At 43.1% G+C, this 15901-nt stretch overlaps 1 protein-coding gene and 1 pseudogene across 1 annotated transcript; one reads left to right on the top strand and one right to left on the bottom strand.

Moving 5' to 3' along the window:
* Positions 1 to 4944: 4944 nt before the first annotated feature.
* On the bottom strand, positions 4945 to 8642 carry CYN (cyanase). The gene is made up of 5 exons (XM_068476179.2): positions 8233 to 8642; positions 7184 to 7255; positions 6845 to 6953; positions 5347 to 5411; positions 4945 to 5189 (listed from the first exon to the last, which is right to left on the bottom strand). The coding sequence occupies exons 1-4, from the start codon at positions 8499 to 8501 to the stop codon at positions 5373 to 5375; spliced, it is 489 nt and encodes a 162-aa protein (XP_068332280.1). The 5' UTR covers positions 8502 to 8642; the 3' UTR covers positions 4945 to 5189; positions 5347 to 5372.
* Positions 8643 to 8782: 140 nt separating this feature from the next.
* LOC148691842 (uncharacterized) lies at positions 8783 to 11384 on the top strand (annotated as a pseudogene).
* The last annotated feature ends 4517 nt before the right edge of the window (positions 11385 to 15901 follow it).

The raw sequence follows: 15901 nt of genomic DNA, 5'->3' as shown, positions 1-15901 counted from the left end.
GGACTTATTGTTTGGAACACGCCTTATTGTTTGGGTTGAGAGTAAACAATCCTACTTAGAAGACGTGTTCCAAACATCACAGTGGCCACCCACAGCAAGGTTCATGGCGTCACGAGGCTTTACCTCGGCAACCACCACGGTGGCCACCCACGATAAGGTTCATGGAGCCATAACCACAGCTCGAGTTGTGCCACTTCAACCTTCAAGGGCCCAAACCTTAGTTGAACCAGCATGTGCCACCCAAACCCAATGTAAGCCTAATGCATTGCCAAGCCGAGTTTAAGCACCCACATGCGCCACACACCGAGTAACCCACTCTCATGGCCCAGCTTGCTCCCGAGGTTTCCCAAGCAGCCCAAGTCAGCCTAAGATTAGCTCAACCATCCTAGCTTCAAATTTCAGGACTTACGATCGAACCGGGGGTATTTTTACCACATTTCTCCGTTGATTTGACATTTCCCAACTCAAATCTCGCACCTAGAGTCTACCACCCTTCCACTGCTTAAGGAGGCGCATTCCTTCCAAGCTATTCCAATCCGAATAGCGAACAACACTTGTCTCGACAAGTCGTAGAGTTGACGAGTGCCCTTGCATAATAGACAACCTTGGTGAATCAACTTTTGCAACGCACTGAGATCCAACGTGCCCCAGACGAGGTGTCTTGAAGTAGGACAGGGGCAGATGAGGAACCTCTCCAGCAGCATCCCAGCAAGCAGCCACTCGACCATCCATGAACTGAGCATTCAGGCAGCATACACTCCCGATTCGGCCCCCGAGATAGCGTATACTCCTTTCTTAGCTCGCGGAAGAGCGTGCACTCTCGATTAGGCCCACGAATAAGCATACATTCACCGTTGGGGCCACACGTCGATAATCAATATGAGTAGCCTTCCAGGTGAAGCGTTCATTCGCGGCTAGGCCTGTAAGGAACATCATCCACATCATATTGGAGTAGGCAGCACGACGGACGAAGAGAAGCAGTCACTTAATCCAACTCAAGTTCGACTGGCAGCCTGCGAAGAATTCCCTCGCCTGCCAAAAACGAACCACATGCACTGCCGCATTAGCATGGATGAGCCGGGCATGTAGAAAAGCAGCCTAGACAATGGGCAGTCGAGAGCTCTGCTACCCTAACAAAGAAAAATTCAGGAAGAGGTGGAGAGGCACTTAAACGTTCGATTGCGTGATTTCCAAAGCAATGAGGTGGCCGATGAAGTGTTACGACGGGACATGACCAACATAAGCAGGTCACCCTTCACGGACGAGATCGAGCAAGCAGAGCCTCCAAACAAGTTTAGCATGCCACATTTCACATTTTTCAAAAGAGATGGAGATCCAGAGAAGCACTTGAAGCATTATCGAAGCACGATGGTCCTTTATCGGAACAATGATGCCCTTATGTGCAAGATATTTGCCACCACCTTACAAGGCGAGGCACAAGATTGGTTTCACACCTTGCTACCACGATTCATCCAGAGTTTTGATGATATTTCTTTGGTTTTCACCAAAGAATACTCATCCTACCACTCAATTAAGAAAAGGTCCGACCATTTGTTCAACATGAATAAGGATCCAAAAAAGTTGCTCTGCCACTACGTGAAGAGGTTCAAAGTAGAGACGGCGTAGATAGTCAGATGCAATGACTCAATAGCAAGTGCAACCTTCCAAAAAGGACTCCCAGCAGATCACCCATTGTTCAAAGAATTGATTATGAAAGAAGATCTAACTTTGACAGACTTTTTCACTCTGGCAGAGAAGTATGCACTTTGGGACGAGGCTCAGCGAGCAAACAAGGCACCTGAGCAGCCTCAAAAAGAGTCGGTAGTGGCTCAAAAGAGTGAGGATGAAAAGTAGCTTAGCAAAAGCAGGTATGATGCCAAACGTAGGGACCGCCCCCAGACCAAAGAAGGCTCGAGGACCAAGAACTACTCTAAGTTCTCTATTCCGATCCACCAAATCCTTCGCGACATCAAGAACGAGCCATGGTTCGAGTTGCCGAAACAATCAAAGGGAGATATTTTCAAGTTGGATCACACTGAATACAGCGCATTCCACTGAGGTTCCAGTCACACAATCGACGATTGCTACACTTAGAAGAACTACCTATAGAAGCTCATGAAAAAAGGCAAGGTTGACAAATACTTAGATAAGCCAGTTGCGCAGCCTAGAAGGAACGTAAACTACGACGAAGAATCGCTAACCAAGACGATTTAAATCAATGGCAATTTCGCCGAATTTGAGCACTTGGGGGCCATCAATAACTCCAAAAAGAGAAAGATCCAGCATGCTTTACTAGTGTTATAGGTCCAAGCAGTCGACACCCAACTTGGACCCATCATTGGCTTCACCAAGTAAGATGCAGAAGGCGTCGATTTTCCATATGACGACGCACTAGTAATATCTGTCCAACTAGCCCATGCTATAGTCAAGAAAATGATGGTTGGCAATGGAAGTGCAGTCAACCTACTTCAATTCTCAATCATTCGGAAAATAGGCCTGGAAAGCATAATCATACATGGAGCAAAGGTACTCACCGGATTTAACGAACATATCTCGACTGCCATTGGACATATCACAGTTGACGTGAAAACACCACCAGTTGTCTCAAAGCAGACGTTCACGATCATAAGCGACCCATCTCTCTTATAATGAGATTCTTAAAAGACCTTGGCTGATCAAGCTAGATGCTATCACTTCCATCAAGTATCAAAAAATCCAATTCTGCACCACAGAATGAGGAGTCGGATAGATCAAGCCTGACCAGGTCATATCTCGACGATGCATTGTGCAAGTATTGAAAGAGTCAAAGAAAAGAACCTTTACCCTTGTAGAGGTTACCGAAGTCCAAAGGGACGAAGAAGTTACCAAATAGCAAATACAGCAAGCGAATCAAGAAAATGGCGCCCAAGTAGACGAGATAGGATGAAAACCCAAAGAAAACGCTGAAAACATCATTCTTGATCCTTAGCAGCCAGAAAAGACAGTAATAATCAACTCACGTCTAAGCCCAGCCAAGAAGGAAGAACTCACGGCTTTTTTTTGTCGAAAACTGAGACATCTTTGCATGGTCACCTTCCGACATGCCCGACATTTATCCCAAGATAGCTTGCCACAAGCTGCACGTTGATCCCGTAACTAAACCAGTGATCCAAAAGAGAAGACATTTTGCGCTCGAGCGAGTAGCGATCATCAAAGAGGAAATTGACAAGCTGCTGGAAGCCGTATTCATAGAAGAGGTAACACACTCAGCATGGCTTGTCAACACCATGCTAGTCGTGAAGAAAAAGAAAGGCAAATAGAGGGTTTACACAGACTACACCGACCTCAACAAAGCATACGCAAAAGATCCTTATTCGCTTCCCCGAATCGATGTACCAATAGATTCAACTTCTAGGGACCAATTGCTCAGCTTCTTGGACACATACTCCAACTATAACCAAATAGCCATGTGCGAGCTCGACAAGGAGAAAACTGCGTTCGTGATCGAGCGAGGCACCTACTGCTTCAAGGTCATGCCCTTTGGTCTTAAGAACGTGAAAGCCACTTACCAAAGATTAGTAAACATGATGTTTAAGAAGCAAATTGAGGTAACCATTGAGGTTTATGTCAACGACATCATGGTAAAGGGCAAGCAGCGGTCAGACTGTATCCGCAACCTGGCGGAAACTTTCAACATCCTTATAAAGTACAAGATGGAGCTCAACCCCACTAAATGCACATTCGGAGTATCTTCAGGCAGATTCTTAGGGTACCTAGTAACCCAACGAGGAATTGAAGCACACCCTAAGCAAATCCGAGTGATCCTAGAGATGAAATCTCCCACTACCTTGAACGAGATCCAAAGCTTGACCGGACGAGTAGCTGCCCTTAACCGTTTTCTTTCGCAGTCCACCGATCGATGCAAGCCCTTTTTCAAGGCCATCAAGAGGGCACAACGAGACAAATAAGATGAAGAGTACAAAAGAGCTTTCCAAGACCTGCACATCACCTCCTTTATTATCTAAGCTGGAAGCAGCAGATGATTTATACATCTACTTGGCCGTCTCAATAGTAGCAGTGAGTTTTGCCTTCATACGAGAAGAGCTGGGGGCCTAACTGTAGGTATTCTACACTTCTAAAGCTCTTCTCGATGCGGAAACTAGATAAGATCAAAAAATTAATTTTGGCACATAGTCTAGACACTTCTCAACAAGTGATGAAGTGGGCATTGGAACTTGGACAATACAGTTTAGTTTTCCGACCCCGACGGAGATAAAAGCCCAAGCCTTAGAGGACTTCATTACAGAATTCACACCTAGCCTAGGCGACGCAATAGAGCGGCCTAACGACGCAATAGAGTGGCCTAACGACGCAATAAAAAAAAGAACAGTCTGTTATACAAAGATAACAATGGCACGTATAAATCCATGTTAGCTTTTGATTGTGAGCCTCAAGGCCTAACAAAGGCCCCACATAGGCACCATTCAAACTAATAGCAAACTCATAATGTAGCACACCAAGCAGCAAACCTTGCCTGAACCTTGCCTGATAGGCAAGAACCCAGGAGAGCTGTGCGAGGGACAGATCTAGCCCGAACGAGGTCACGTTTTTCATTTGTATTAAATCTTATCTCTCTCCCTTTCATGAATGAAATATGTCGTATTCTCTTTCAAATCTGAGTAACAACCGTTAAGAGTCCAGAAAAAGGATTGTTAACTCCTTAAAATGCCCAATACTTGGCAAGCAAGCAATACTCTGCATTCGAATGAAACCATCCATGCGACAAGGGTCTTAAACCCAAAGAGAAGCCAAGCAAGATGAAGAAACTTGAGGAGTCTGTTTGGAAGTACAAATGCACTACTTTGCAAATAGCTACCTGCCCTTTTCATATTCGAAATGCAAGTACCACACAACTAATTGACTAATTAAGATCCTATTAACAAAGTCAGGAAGCTCTCCGAACTATGAACGGAAATGCAGACAAAATTATTGACCAGGGAACAACGTTGACAACACTTGTCTCGGATTGAGGCTGTGCTCATACTTTCTTACAACACGATACGTCTAAGATTTTGTTTAACAATGCCAGGTAGTACAAACACCTATATGGCATACAATACAAGGAGTTTATTGATAAAGACACTTAAGTTACAACACCTGCCTGTGTATGCGGCATATTATTTCCCTTGCATTACCATTTGCTCTGGCTTCTGTCCATCAAAAGTGAAGATTTTAAGCAATATTAAAGCAAAGGTGTACAAACGATTTCAACTGAATGAAATTTTGTGTAAGAAGGCCAGGCGGCACTGACAACTCGAGGGAGATGCAAGGACTTTATTGATAAAGGAAACATAAAGTATGGATCACCTGCTTCAGCATGAGGCTGTGCATTATCATTCCAAACGCAACCTTGAAACCATGTGCTCTGACTTCTGTAAATAGGAATGAAACAATGTACGCATAAATAAAGCAAAAGAAAAGGATATTAACTGAATGAAATAACGTGGTTCGGACTGATTAACATGCACTATGCAGTATTTCCAAGCGCAAGGAGATGTATAGGATGAATATACTTATTCAAGGTTCTTCAACAACTCTGATTCTATGCACTTGTGATACTGGCGTTGTCTCCCCAACCAAACTATATTGGTGCACAATAAAAATGCCCTCCTATATTTCAAGCTTTATAAAAGTGCCCTAATTGAAAGGAGTAAGAAAAGAATAGAAAATAAGCTCTCCAAAACTGCATCTTCTAGAATCAATCAACAACGTCAATGGGATTTTGCCAGTCTTTTTTAATTTATGTTTTCAGTTTGAAGGGCTTCATAGTCAAGAAGAGTCATAAATTAGACACATATGCTTTGTTTGCTAGAGGATTGGGTTAGAGTGAAGAACCCTCTAAATTCAAGGCATATTGACGGTTGAGCATTAGACATGAAGGAACTTCTCTCTTCTAATCCTACCATTTTGGGGAGGATTGGAATGGATAAGTTTCTTCTTGAGTAATCCATTTCCTAACTCCAAGTTGGTCACAATTTTTTCATTTCCTCCTTCAACATACCTTGACAATAGTATCTTATCCAGTCCAATCCAATGCTCAATACCAAACGAGGCCACAAAGCACAATTTGAAGATTCATAAAAAAGCCTCTTTACTTTTTGTCCGAGGCACTTAGGTACTATATTAACACTTAGGATGTAGACGATTGATTTGGTAAAGCTTTTCAACTATAAGTATTGTCCTAGAAGGGACATCAAGTGTCCACTCCAACAATCATGAAGCACAAAAGGTAGCACCTTCCATAGCATGAGCTAACTTGTAAACTCATCCAGATTACTGGAAATCAACTCCGGTTGTGGCCCAAATTGTCACCCAGATTCCAAACAGAGGATGGAACTGTAGGCCTAGACTCTCAGTCTAGAAATATACATGCCTTTTACAAGACAAATACATACTACATTTTAAACAGGACCAGCCTTGCCAGCAGGCCTTGAATTTTTCCAAATAGAATAAATGAAGGTCAGCATTATCATCTAACCTAGGCTGTTGGTGTATCATTTCAAACTTTTAACTCACCATATGAAAAAAAAAAAAAAAAAAAAAAAAACAGTCAATCTGTCACATGAGCTGAATATTGTGCTGACTAAGATACGTCAAACTTGCACGCTTTAGTTTAATGTTGCTCTTTGTTAAATCTAAAGATTAGAGTTGATCATTTTCAATCATGAAGAACTATAAAAAGTTGAATATCAATTCTGCTGCTGAAATATCTTACTAATTCACTGCAGATTTTTAGATTAACTTTTCTGTTCAAATTCTATTTTTTACAAGTTACTATCAGAATAAGGCAGGAATAGCAACTGACCTGCTCAGAATGAGGTAAATATTTCCCATCAAATGTTAGGACTACCCGATCCTTGCCATCCACACCTTTAACTTTGTCGACTGAACAGTAGAAGTCTATAGCTGACATACTATCATAAAACGAGAATGTTAAAGAAACATAAAGGTATTATAAATTTCTCTAGCCAGGTAAATTGAATAACACATAGTTGCACACAAATTTTACAACAGTTTTGTCAGCCACCAATCATACAACTATCACATAACAATCTCAGTGACAATCATCAATTACCAGTATGTCAAAATTCGTTGCAATTTCAGTAGCATTTTGTTAAAATCAATACACAAAACACAAACTTACATTCCATCACCAAATTCCTCATTGACAATCTCCTTGATGCTTTCACCAAAATGCATAACTGCCTCATTCAACCTGCAGGATTGAAAATCAGCAAATGAAAGGAATACCAGCTAGAAGGATAATTAACTTTGAGGAAACAATCAGAGAAAGCTCATTTGACTTCTTAACATCAAGATTTTCATGAATCATGAAGGTAATAGATGTAACTATCGCAGCAGGTGTACACCTTCCAACAAACGATATAAACTTTGTACTGCCCTTCAAATAACATCTTTATTTCATTAACATTATCATTTTTAGAATTCTCTAATGTTTCACCACCCAGTACTGCACTAAACAATTATGCTCAAATAAAATAATAAGCACGCAGTATGCCATCTGCAGGGGAACTAATCTTATATTTATAACCAGAAGGGTTTATGCTAATTAAAATTTTGAAGTGAAATCGAACTTTACTTACAAGATTAAATGTATAATTTAGTGTATGAAAATTCGTTAGTACCAAACCAAACTCTTTACCCAACATATTTCCCAACTCTTTCACGTAATATAGGATTGACCCATGGAACTCAACCCATGAACGAGTCTCAGCAAATAAAATGATGGAATGTATTAAAACTTTGGGCTTGATCAAGAATCATATAGAGGTTGTTTCAAATCATTTCGTTGGCGTTTCGCTCCAGTTTTGCATTTTAAGTATATCACGTCGGCTTTAAGCGTTCTCTTACTTAATAATATACCAAAGTGATACCTTGACAACTCATACAATCCATTGATACCTTCATAGCTTGCGAGCCTTTAATCAATTCTCACAAGATATTAAATGTATTAGCCATCCAAACTGCTAATCAGCCTCCAAAAAGAAAATGCAACAATGGGCAATAAATTGGTTCGAACTCACCATCTACGAGATTCAAACCTTACACTCTTCACTTACAAGTCAAGAGAAATGCTACTAAACCATAATACTAAACGGCTAGAACTTAGAAGTTAGAATCTAAACTCATGAGAAAAAAGTTAATTAAGGGGAAGAAATTGAGAAGACCTACCTGTAAATAGTGGGGTCCTGGATCAAATTAGGATCGTAGGACCTCAAGGGTGGAATCATCATCTCCTGAATGAGTTCTTGGGGCAGGTCGGGCAGGGCAGCCTGCAACTTAGGGGCAGTCTCAGGCTTGAGCTGAGCTTGGCGCCTGAGAAGCTGGGCAACATAAACGTTGGTGAGGCCCGTCTCCTTGGCAAGCTGGCTGTAGGACTTGCCGGACTTGTGCTTCGCGGCCTGAAGCTGGTGGGTTATGCTTGCTTTCTTCTCTGCCATTTTTTCAGTTTTGGGATTCTCTCTCTCAGTCCCTCTGTCAGTATGTGTGTCGGCTTATAGGCGCGTACAAAAGTTTCACCGTCGGGAGCTTTACGGATTTTTCAGAGGAAGGGCCAAATCCAGTGAATGTTGGGTTTTGTTTGGATAAGTTTCGCTGTATTGGGATTTCTTTGAATAAGTAGAGGCTGGTAAAGGTTTGCTAAAGAGATTATATTATAACAAGATCAACAATTGTGAAGAAAAAAATAATCAAGAGACGATACGTTGATTTTTGGGTAAAAATGACAAAATTACTTTCGAGGTACACCGGAATTCCTACGCACGAGCAGTGGACAAATATCCCACAATCAAATCAAAAGTGTCCAAAATAGGTATTTATTCAAAACCTATTTCATCCATCTTTTCCACAAGGTAACCCCAAAACATTCATTTTAAATTATGTTAATTGGCTAATTAATGAATTTATTACCTAATTAATCCATTAATTACCAATTAAAGTATCAATCACAACCAAAAAATACACTAGAGGCCAGTCACCTTCTCTCCCAAAGGGACCGGCTGTGCATTATATATTTGACCGCATTTTCTCTAAAAAGTTAGGTCTTCACTCTTGCTAAACACTCAAAATTCTCCAAATACTTTTCCCTTAAAATTCTAACTTTGGTATCGGAGGTTCTTCGACCAAGGTGCCCCACCCCCCATTCATCGTGGGCACGTGAGACTCTTAGCCTTGACCTGAGGTGTTATTTGTTTTGTAGGTGCAATTTTGTCCAAGAACAAGGAGGAAGAAATTTGCATCCACAAATTGGTGCTTTCATTGAGAGTTGAGTCCCACACTTGTAGAAGACTCTCGCATCTAAGGTTTTCTATTTTCTTGTCCATTTGTAGAATTTTCGACGTTCTTATTTTTAGAATTTTTTATTTGCAAAAATTCTTTGATAAAATGTAAAAGAGAAGTACAATGGCTAGAAATGTAGAAAATTCAACAAGTGAAAATTCCAATATTCAAGATATAGGACCGCGGCGATCCACAAGGCTAAATGTGATAATAAGTGGAGCAGCACCACCACCACGAGTTTCCACAGCGGGAACCACCGCGACGACTACCACGATAACCACCTACGGCAAGGTCCATGGTGCCACCACCAAGGCCCGAGCCGTGCCATTTAAGCAAGCCCAAGACGTGCCATCCAAGGCTCACGGCACCAAGGCCACAACCTAATCCATGTCACTCCAACCCAATGCGAGCCCAATGCGTTGCCAAGCCGAGCCCTAACCTCACACCCACGTGCGTCACATACCAAGCAGCCCACTCTCGTGGCCCAGCCTACTCCTGCGGCCCAGTCTGCTCCCGTAGCCTTCCAAGCAGCCCAAATCGATCCAAGATTAGTTCAACCATCCCAACTCCAAATTTCCAGATCGACGATCGAACTGGGAGCATTTTCACCACATTTTTCCATGGATTTGACTTTTCCCAACTCAAATCTCGCGCCCGGAGTCTACCACACTTCCATTGCATAAGGAGATGCATTCCTTCCTAGCTATTCCAACCCAAATGGAGAACAACATTTGTCTCAACAAGTCATAAAGTTGATAAGCGCCTTCGCACAGTAGACGACCTCGGTGAACCAGTTCTTGCAGCGCACCGAGATACAACGTGCCCCAAACGAGGTGTCTCGAAGTAGGACAAGGGCAGACAAAAAACCTCTCTAGCAGCGTATTGGCAAGCAGCCACTCGACCAGCCATGAACCGAGGGTTCGGGCAGTGTGCACTCCCCGATTGGGCCCCTAAGGTAGTGTATACTCTCGTCTTAGTGCGCGGATGAGCGTGCACTCTTAACTAAGCCCACAGACTAGCTTACATTCACGATTGGGATCACACACCGATAGTCAACATGAGCAACCTTCCAAGCGAAGTGTTCATTCGTTGTTAAGCCCATAAGAAGCATCATCCACCTCACATTGGACGAAGAAAAGCAGTCACTCAATCTAGCTTAAGTTCAACCGGCAGCCTATGAATAACTTGCTCGCTTGCTAGGAACGTACCACACGCACCACATTCGCGACATAGACGAGCCAAACATATGGAAGAGCAGCCTAGACTAGCAAGTTAAGGCTTGGAGCAGCTAAGAGCTCTGCTACCCTAACAAAGGCAAATTCAGGAAGAAGTACAGAGATTCTTGACCAAGTGATTACGCAATTTCCAATGCAACGAGGTCACCGATGAGGCACTACGACAGAACATGACCAACATAAGCAGGTCACTCTTCACAGATGAGATCGAATAGGCTGAGCCTTCATGCAAGTTCAACATGCCACATTTCATATCTTTCAAAGGAGATGAAGACTCGAAAAGATACCTAAAGCACTACCGAAGCAATGATCCTCTATCAAAACAACGACGATCTCATGTGCAAGATATTCGCCACCACATTACAAGGCGAGGCGAAAGATTGGTTATACACCCTACCGCCACAATCCATCTAGAGTTTTGTCGAACTTTCTTTGGTTTTCACCAAAGAATATTCATCCTATTGCTCGATCAAAAAGAAGTCCGACCAATCGTTCAACGTTAAGAAGAACCTAAATGAGTCGATTCACGACTATATGAAGAGGTTCAAAGCAGAGAAGGCAAGGATAGTTGGATGCAACGACTCGATAGCTAGAGCAACCTTCCAAAAATGACTTCCAGCATACCATTCGTTATTCAAAAACTTGATCATGAAAGAAGATCTAACTCTGGCAGACTCTTTCGCTCTAGCAGAGAAGCATGCAATTTGGGATAAGGCTTGCCGATGCACATTTATAGACTTGAAGAAATGCCCGACATCACCTTCTTACTATCCAAATCGGAAGCAGCGAAGGACTTATTCGCATGTTTGACGATATCTAAAGCAACAATAAGCTCTACCATCATACAAGAAGAGTTAGGGGCCCGACTACCTGTATTCCACAGTTCAAAAGCTCTCATCGATGCTGCCAGAAATTCAAAAGCTAACTTTGGTGATAGTTGTTACAACCTGGAAACTTAAATTTTACCTTCAAATGCACACAGTTATCCTTATGACGCACTATTTCACCCAATCCAGATGCACGACGATAAAGGCGTAGACCCTGACAGATGCAAAGTTTTCTGACGAAAGCAACAATTCGACCCAAAAGACATGCCAAGGGTAGACGAACACTGGAAGGACACACTCGGAAGCAAGTTTTGTCCTTGTCGCCCCAAAACATTCTACATAGGAGCAACATGTACCGGCATTTGAGCACCACCTCCTGATGTGCGTCACACGGCCCTATCAGACTTACACCCTCACTCAAGTTCCACAGGCAGACAATGCTCACGTGGACTCACTAGCCGGCCTAGGCTTTACCCTCGACCACCAACTTAAACGCTCTATTCCGGTGGAGTATCTAGATGAGCCAAGCATAGAGGTAAAACTAGCAGCTGAGGTGTCACAGGTTAGTACAACTCCAAAATGACAAGATTTCATTGTAGACTGCCTGGTCAATGGCACATTCCCCACGGAAAGATTGGAGTCTAAGAATCTCCAAATCAAGGCAGCACGCTACTACATGTGGAATGGCATTCTCATCCAAAAATCCTACATCGGACCACATCTCCATTACCTAACACCTCCCGATAACTTGAAGTTTCTAAGCTCAATCCATGAAGGCTATGTGGAAATCACTTTGGAGGTCAATCCTTAGCACAGAAGGCTCTTAATGCAGGCTACTGTTGGCCTACAATGCACCGAGATGCTAAAAAGTTAGTACAAAAGTGTGACCATTGCCAACGCTACAAGCCGGTACCAGTACTACCTGCCAGCGAGCTACACCCGCAGACAAATCTTGGACTGGTCATGCAGTAGGCAATCAATCTGGTAAGACCTATGCTGCTTGCTACTAGGGGTAGAAGCATGATGATCAACCGACTACTTCACCAAATGGGTAGAAGCAAAGCTCAAGTCGACCACAACTCAAATGGACATAGAGCACTTCATATGGAGGAACATCATTTGCCGATTTGGCATCCCTCAGTCCATCGTCACTGACAACGGCCCTCAATTTATGGGCAAAGATGTGGTGAAGTTCTTCCAAAAGTATGGCATCAAGCAGCACATATCCACGCCGAAATATCCTCAAGGCAATAGGCAGGCCGAAGCATCCAACAAGATGATCCTCGACTGCCTCAAGAAATCCCTTACCAACAAGAAGGGAAAATGGCTAAACGAACTCCCCTGATGTCTGTGGGCATATCGCACCACCAAAAGACGAGCAACCGATGAAACTTCTTTCTCTTTATCATTTGGCTCAGAAGAAATCATTCATCCTAATGTCATCAAGCCAAGTATCACCACTCTACTACCAAGCATTGAGCAGAACAGTAAGGAGATGGCCACAAGCTTAGATTTGGCAGAAGAAAAGCACGAGCAGATCATCACCCGCATCGCAACCTACCAGCAGCAGCTCCTCTCTAACTACAACAAAAGGGCCAAGATCCAGCAGTTCCAATCCAAAGATTTAGTCCTAAGAAAAGCCTTCATCACTGTCCGTAGAGAAGGCTTCAAAAAGATGGATCCCATCTGGGAAGGTCCGTACAAGATCAGTAGAGTATGCGATAAAAGTAATTACACCCTCGCCACCATGAAACGACAAAAAGATCGAAAAGCAGTGGAACACCTACAATCTGAGGAAGTATTATGTATGACCTCTCGCTACATCAAAGCTTGAAAACTCAAACAGCCCAACGAGCACCACCTCACAAGCCGAGGACTATCCCGTTGTTATGCAGTTCCTACCTTACAGCTAAGTTCTCATTCGTTTCACTCGTTTTTCAATAAGGAATTCATAAGTAATCACAACTTGGCTCGGCTACATGCTTACAACAATTGATCATTATTGCACTTCAAAAGAAAATTGCACCCTTCTTAGGGATTCATAGCAAGAATTGTGCCCCCCAAGGGACCAACCATGCTCACCAGTGCGAGAAGGTAAACTAATTGCTATCTAGTGCGATAGGGTAAACCAATTCCCCGACACCCACATGGATTAGCTCACCAAGACGGGAGGATAAACTCTACACTCCGAATATCCAGACGTGGATGAGCATGGCTGCCCTAGTATAACTAGATGCACGATGGCTTACTCCAAGATTCCTAGAAATAGCCACAATGGTCTTTTTCAAGGCTTAGCTAACTGAAGGATTTTAGGTCTCTTGGCCTAATCCGCAAGGAACCAGGCCCTAGAGACGGAGGGGGCATATTACGCAGTACGCCCTATAGACGGCCGCCTTGGAACCCTAAAGCTGATACCAACTGCATTAAGGTAGCCTACAGTTTCCAGAAGACTGCCTATGGCTTACCCTTCAAGCAGTAAAACCCTGCTAGACTTATACAACCGCACATTCTTATGAAAGGTTAAACAAGCTAGCATGCATATATGAAGCTTTATCCACTGCCGACATGCTACGTAGTCGATAAGCTTCACCTCTGCCATGCGCGGAACAACCTACACCAAGTTCTAAAGTGTTGTGATACTTGCTACGCAACCTACAGAATTTGAGAAAGCCAAGGTTAAACATCCTAGTGGTTACGCGAATTTGTCTGCTTCTGTAAGTAAGGCATCCGGCTGCCAACCATATGGATAACAACTTTGCAAAGTTCACCAACACATACGATTGCATAGGTTACGTGGGCCTATCTACTTATAGAAAAGTAGCACGCCTGCCAATGGTCTATAAATTCTAAAGGTTAGGTCATGAACAAAAGAAGCGAAGATGAAGAAAAGCGTAGAAATCATGTTTATAAACAACTAGCAAAGGCCAAAGGCGTTTAAGTAAAACAAGAGCTACAAGGAAAAACAAAGAAAATCTTAAAGGCTACCTAGAAGACTACACTTCAGTAGCTTGGATATCCCACGACTACTTGGTTGCCACACCTTCAATAACCGCGACGCCCTTAGCAACGACATCATCCAGCGTTTCACCCCCTCCCCGCTGCCTCAGCCTGGGCACCAACTTCACCAATGAAAGCCTCAAAAGTAAAAGCAAGCAAGTCTTCTGGAGAAATAGAAAAGGTCTCGAAACCTCATCCATTTCCTTCTTTCAGACTTTCCTTGATCTTCAATACACCTTGAAGTTCCAACACTTGGGGTTCAAGTCTATCGATGATTCTCTTGAAGTGGATCACTTGATTATAAGCAGCAATCAAACTTTTCATCATTTGCATAAGCAGCAAAACAAAGCTCAGAAACTGCAAACTCAAGATCTTAAATCTGAGGTATGTAACATCCAATCTCCTTCTCTGCATTTTCATACTTAACTTGGATCACGTCAAGCATGGCCTTCAAGTCAATGATCTCTTAGGGAGTGGTCTCAAGCTGCAGAGAAGTGGGGGCAGAAGTATTAGACCCCTTCAAAGCAGCGAGCTCAGAATCCAACCTCTTGATCTCTTTGGCCCAGGAATAAGCTTCAGCTGCCATAGTCTTCGCCACCTCCTTGGCAACCTTGCTTTATCTACATTATAGCAAGCATAGCAATTCTTCTATATTGGGTCGTATGCTTCGTAAAGGAACTTGGGCAAACAAGCCTTTCTAACGCCATCAACAAACTTGGCACAAACGTCTATGTCTTCAAACAAATTTGGTTTCAAGAGTACACAGATCTCAGCAACCTCCCTAGAGGCAGGCTTAGTGGATTTCTCATAGCTGCCCATGCGAGTAATCTCCTCCTTCCCAACAGGCGAATCAGTCTCAGTAGCAGAGGGTGTAAGCATTGGCGCCACTTTAGCAGCAGAGTCCACCTTATCACTCTTCATAACAGCAAGCCTCTCCAAAGGTGAATAAGACTTGGCTCCCAACGGACATCTTGGTACATACTTCGGCATTGGGGGCATGATAGGACCTTTACACTGAGTAATCCTATCAGCAATTGTACAAGCCATTTTCGACATGGCAAACGCCATATGCTTAGATCTAGCAGCCCCATTTTTCTTCCCATTGGAAGAAGTCATGTTAATCACAGGGTTCTCGGCAGCAGGCAGACCCTCACAAGCAGCAGAGGAAGTCTTCAGTTTTCTTAACCAGTATCTCTTGAGCAGGCGGGGAAGATCTCTTCATTCCACCTTCATTCATAATAGGCTTCACGATAACGTTCAGACAAGCTAATGCATCCGCCTTAATCCCCTTTACCTCATCTTTCGAGAGTAGCCTACATTTCTCCCAACAAAAAGAACTAAGCAGCCAACGTTATTCACGGTACTCAACATGAGAGCAAAACCTATACTGGATTTTCCCTCATTTTTTTCTCTCAAACTAGCAGGCAGGAGGCCTACATTGCCCAACATTCTAGCAGCCCATAAGGCCCGCAACCTCCTCATTTCTCTCAATCACCGGCATGG

The sequence above is a fragment of the Pyrus communis genome, chromosome 13, assembly GCF_041283825.1.
Source record: "Pyrus communis isolate YQ-2024b chromosome 13, ASM4128382v1, whole genome shotgun sequence".
Lineage (NCBI taxonomy): Eukaryota > Viridiplantae > Streptophyta > Magnoliopsida > Rosales > Rosaceae > Pyrus > Pyrus communis.
The sequence above is the reverse complement of the archived record's forward strand: the minus strand, read 5'-3'. Positions and strand labels throughout refer to the sequence as shown.

Excerpts from the sequence above, each read along its gene's own strand:
- CYN (XM_068476179.2), bottom strand. The coding sequence starts at position 8,501 with ATGGCAGAGAAGAAAGCAAGCATAACCCACCAGCTTCAGGCCGCGAAG. Across the intron at positions 6,954-7,183 it reads GAGGAATTTGGTGATGGAAT|TATGTCAGCTATAGACTTCT; the intron begins GTAAGTTTGTGT and ends GTTTTATGATAG. Across the intron at positions 5,412-6,844 it reads ATTTACCTCATTCTGAGCAG|AAGTCAGAGCACATGGTTTC; the intron begins GTCAGTTGCTAT and ends TCCTATTTACAG.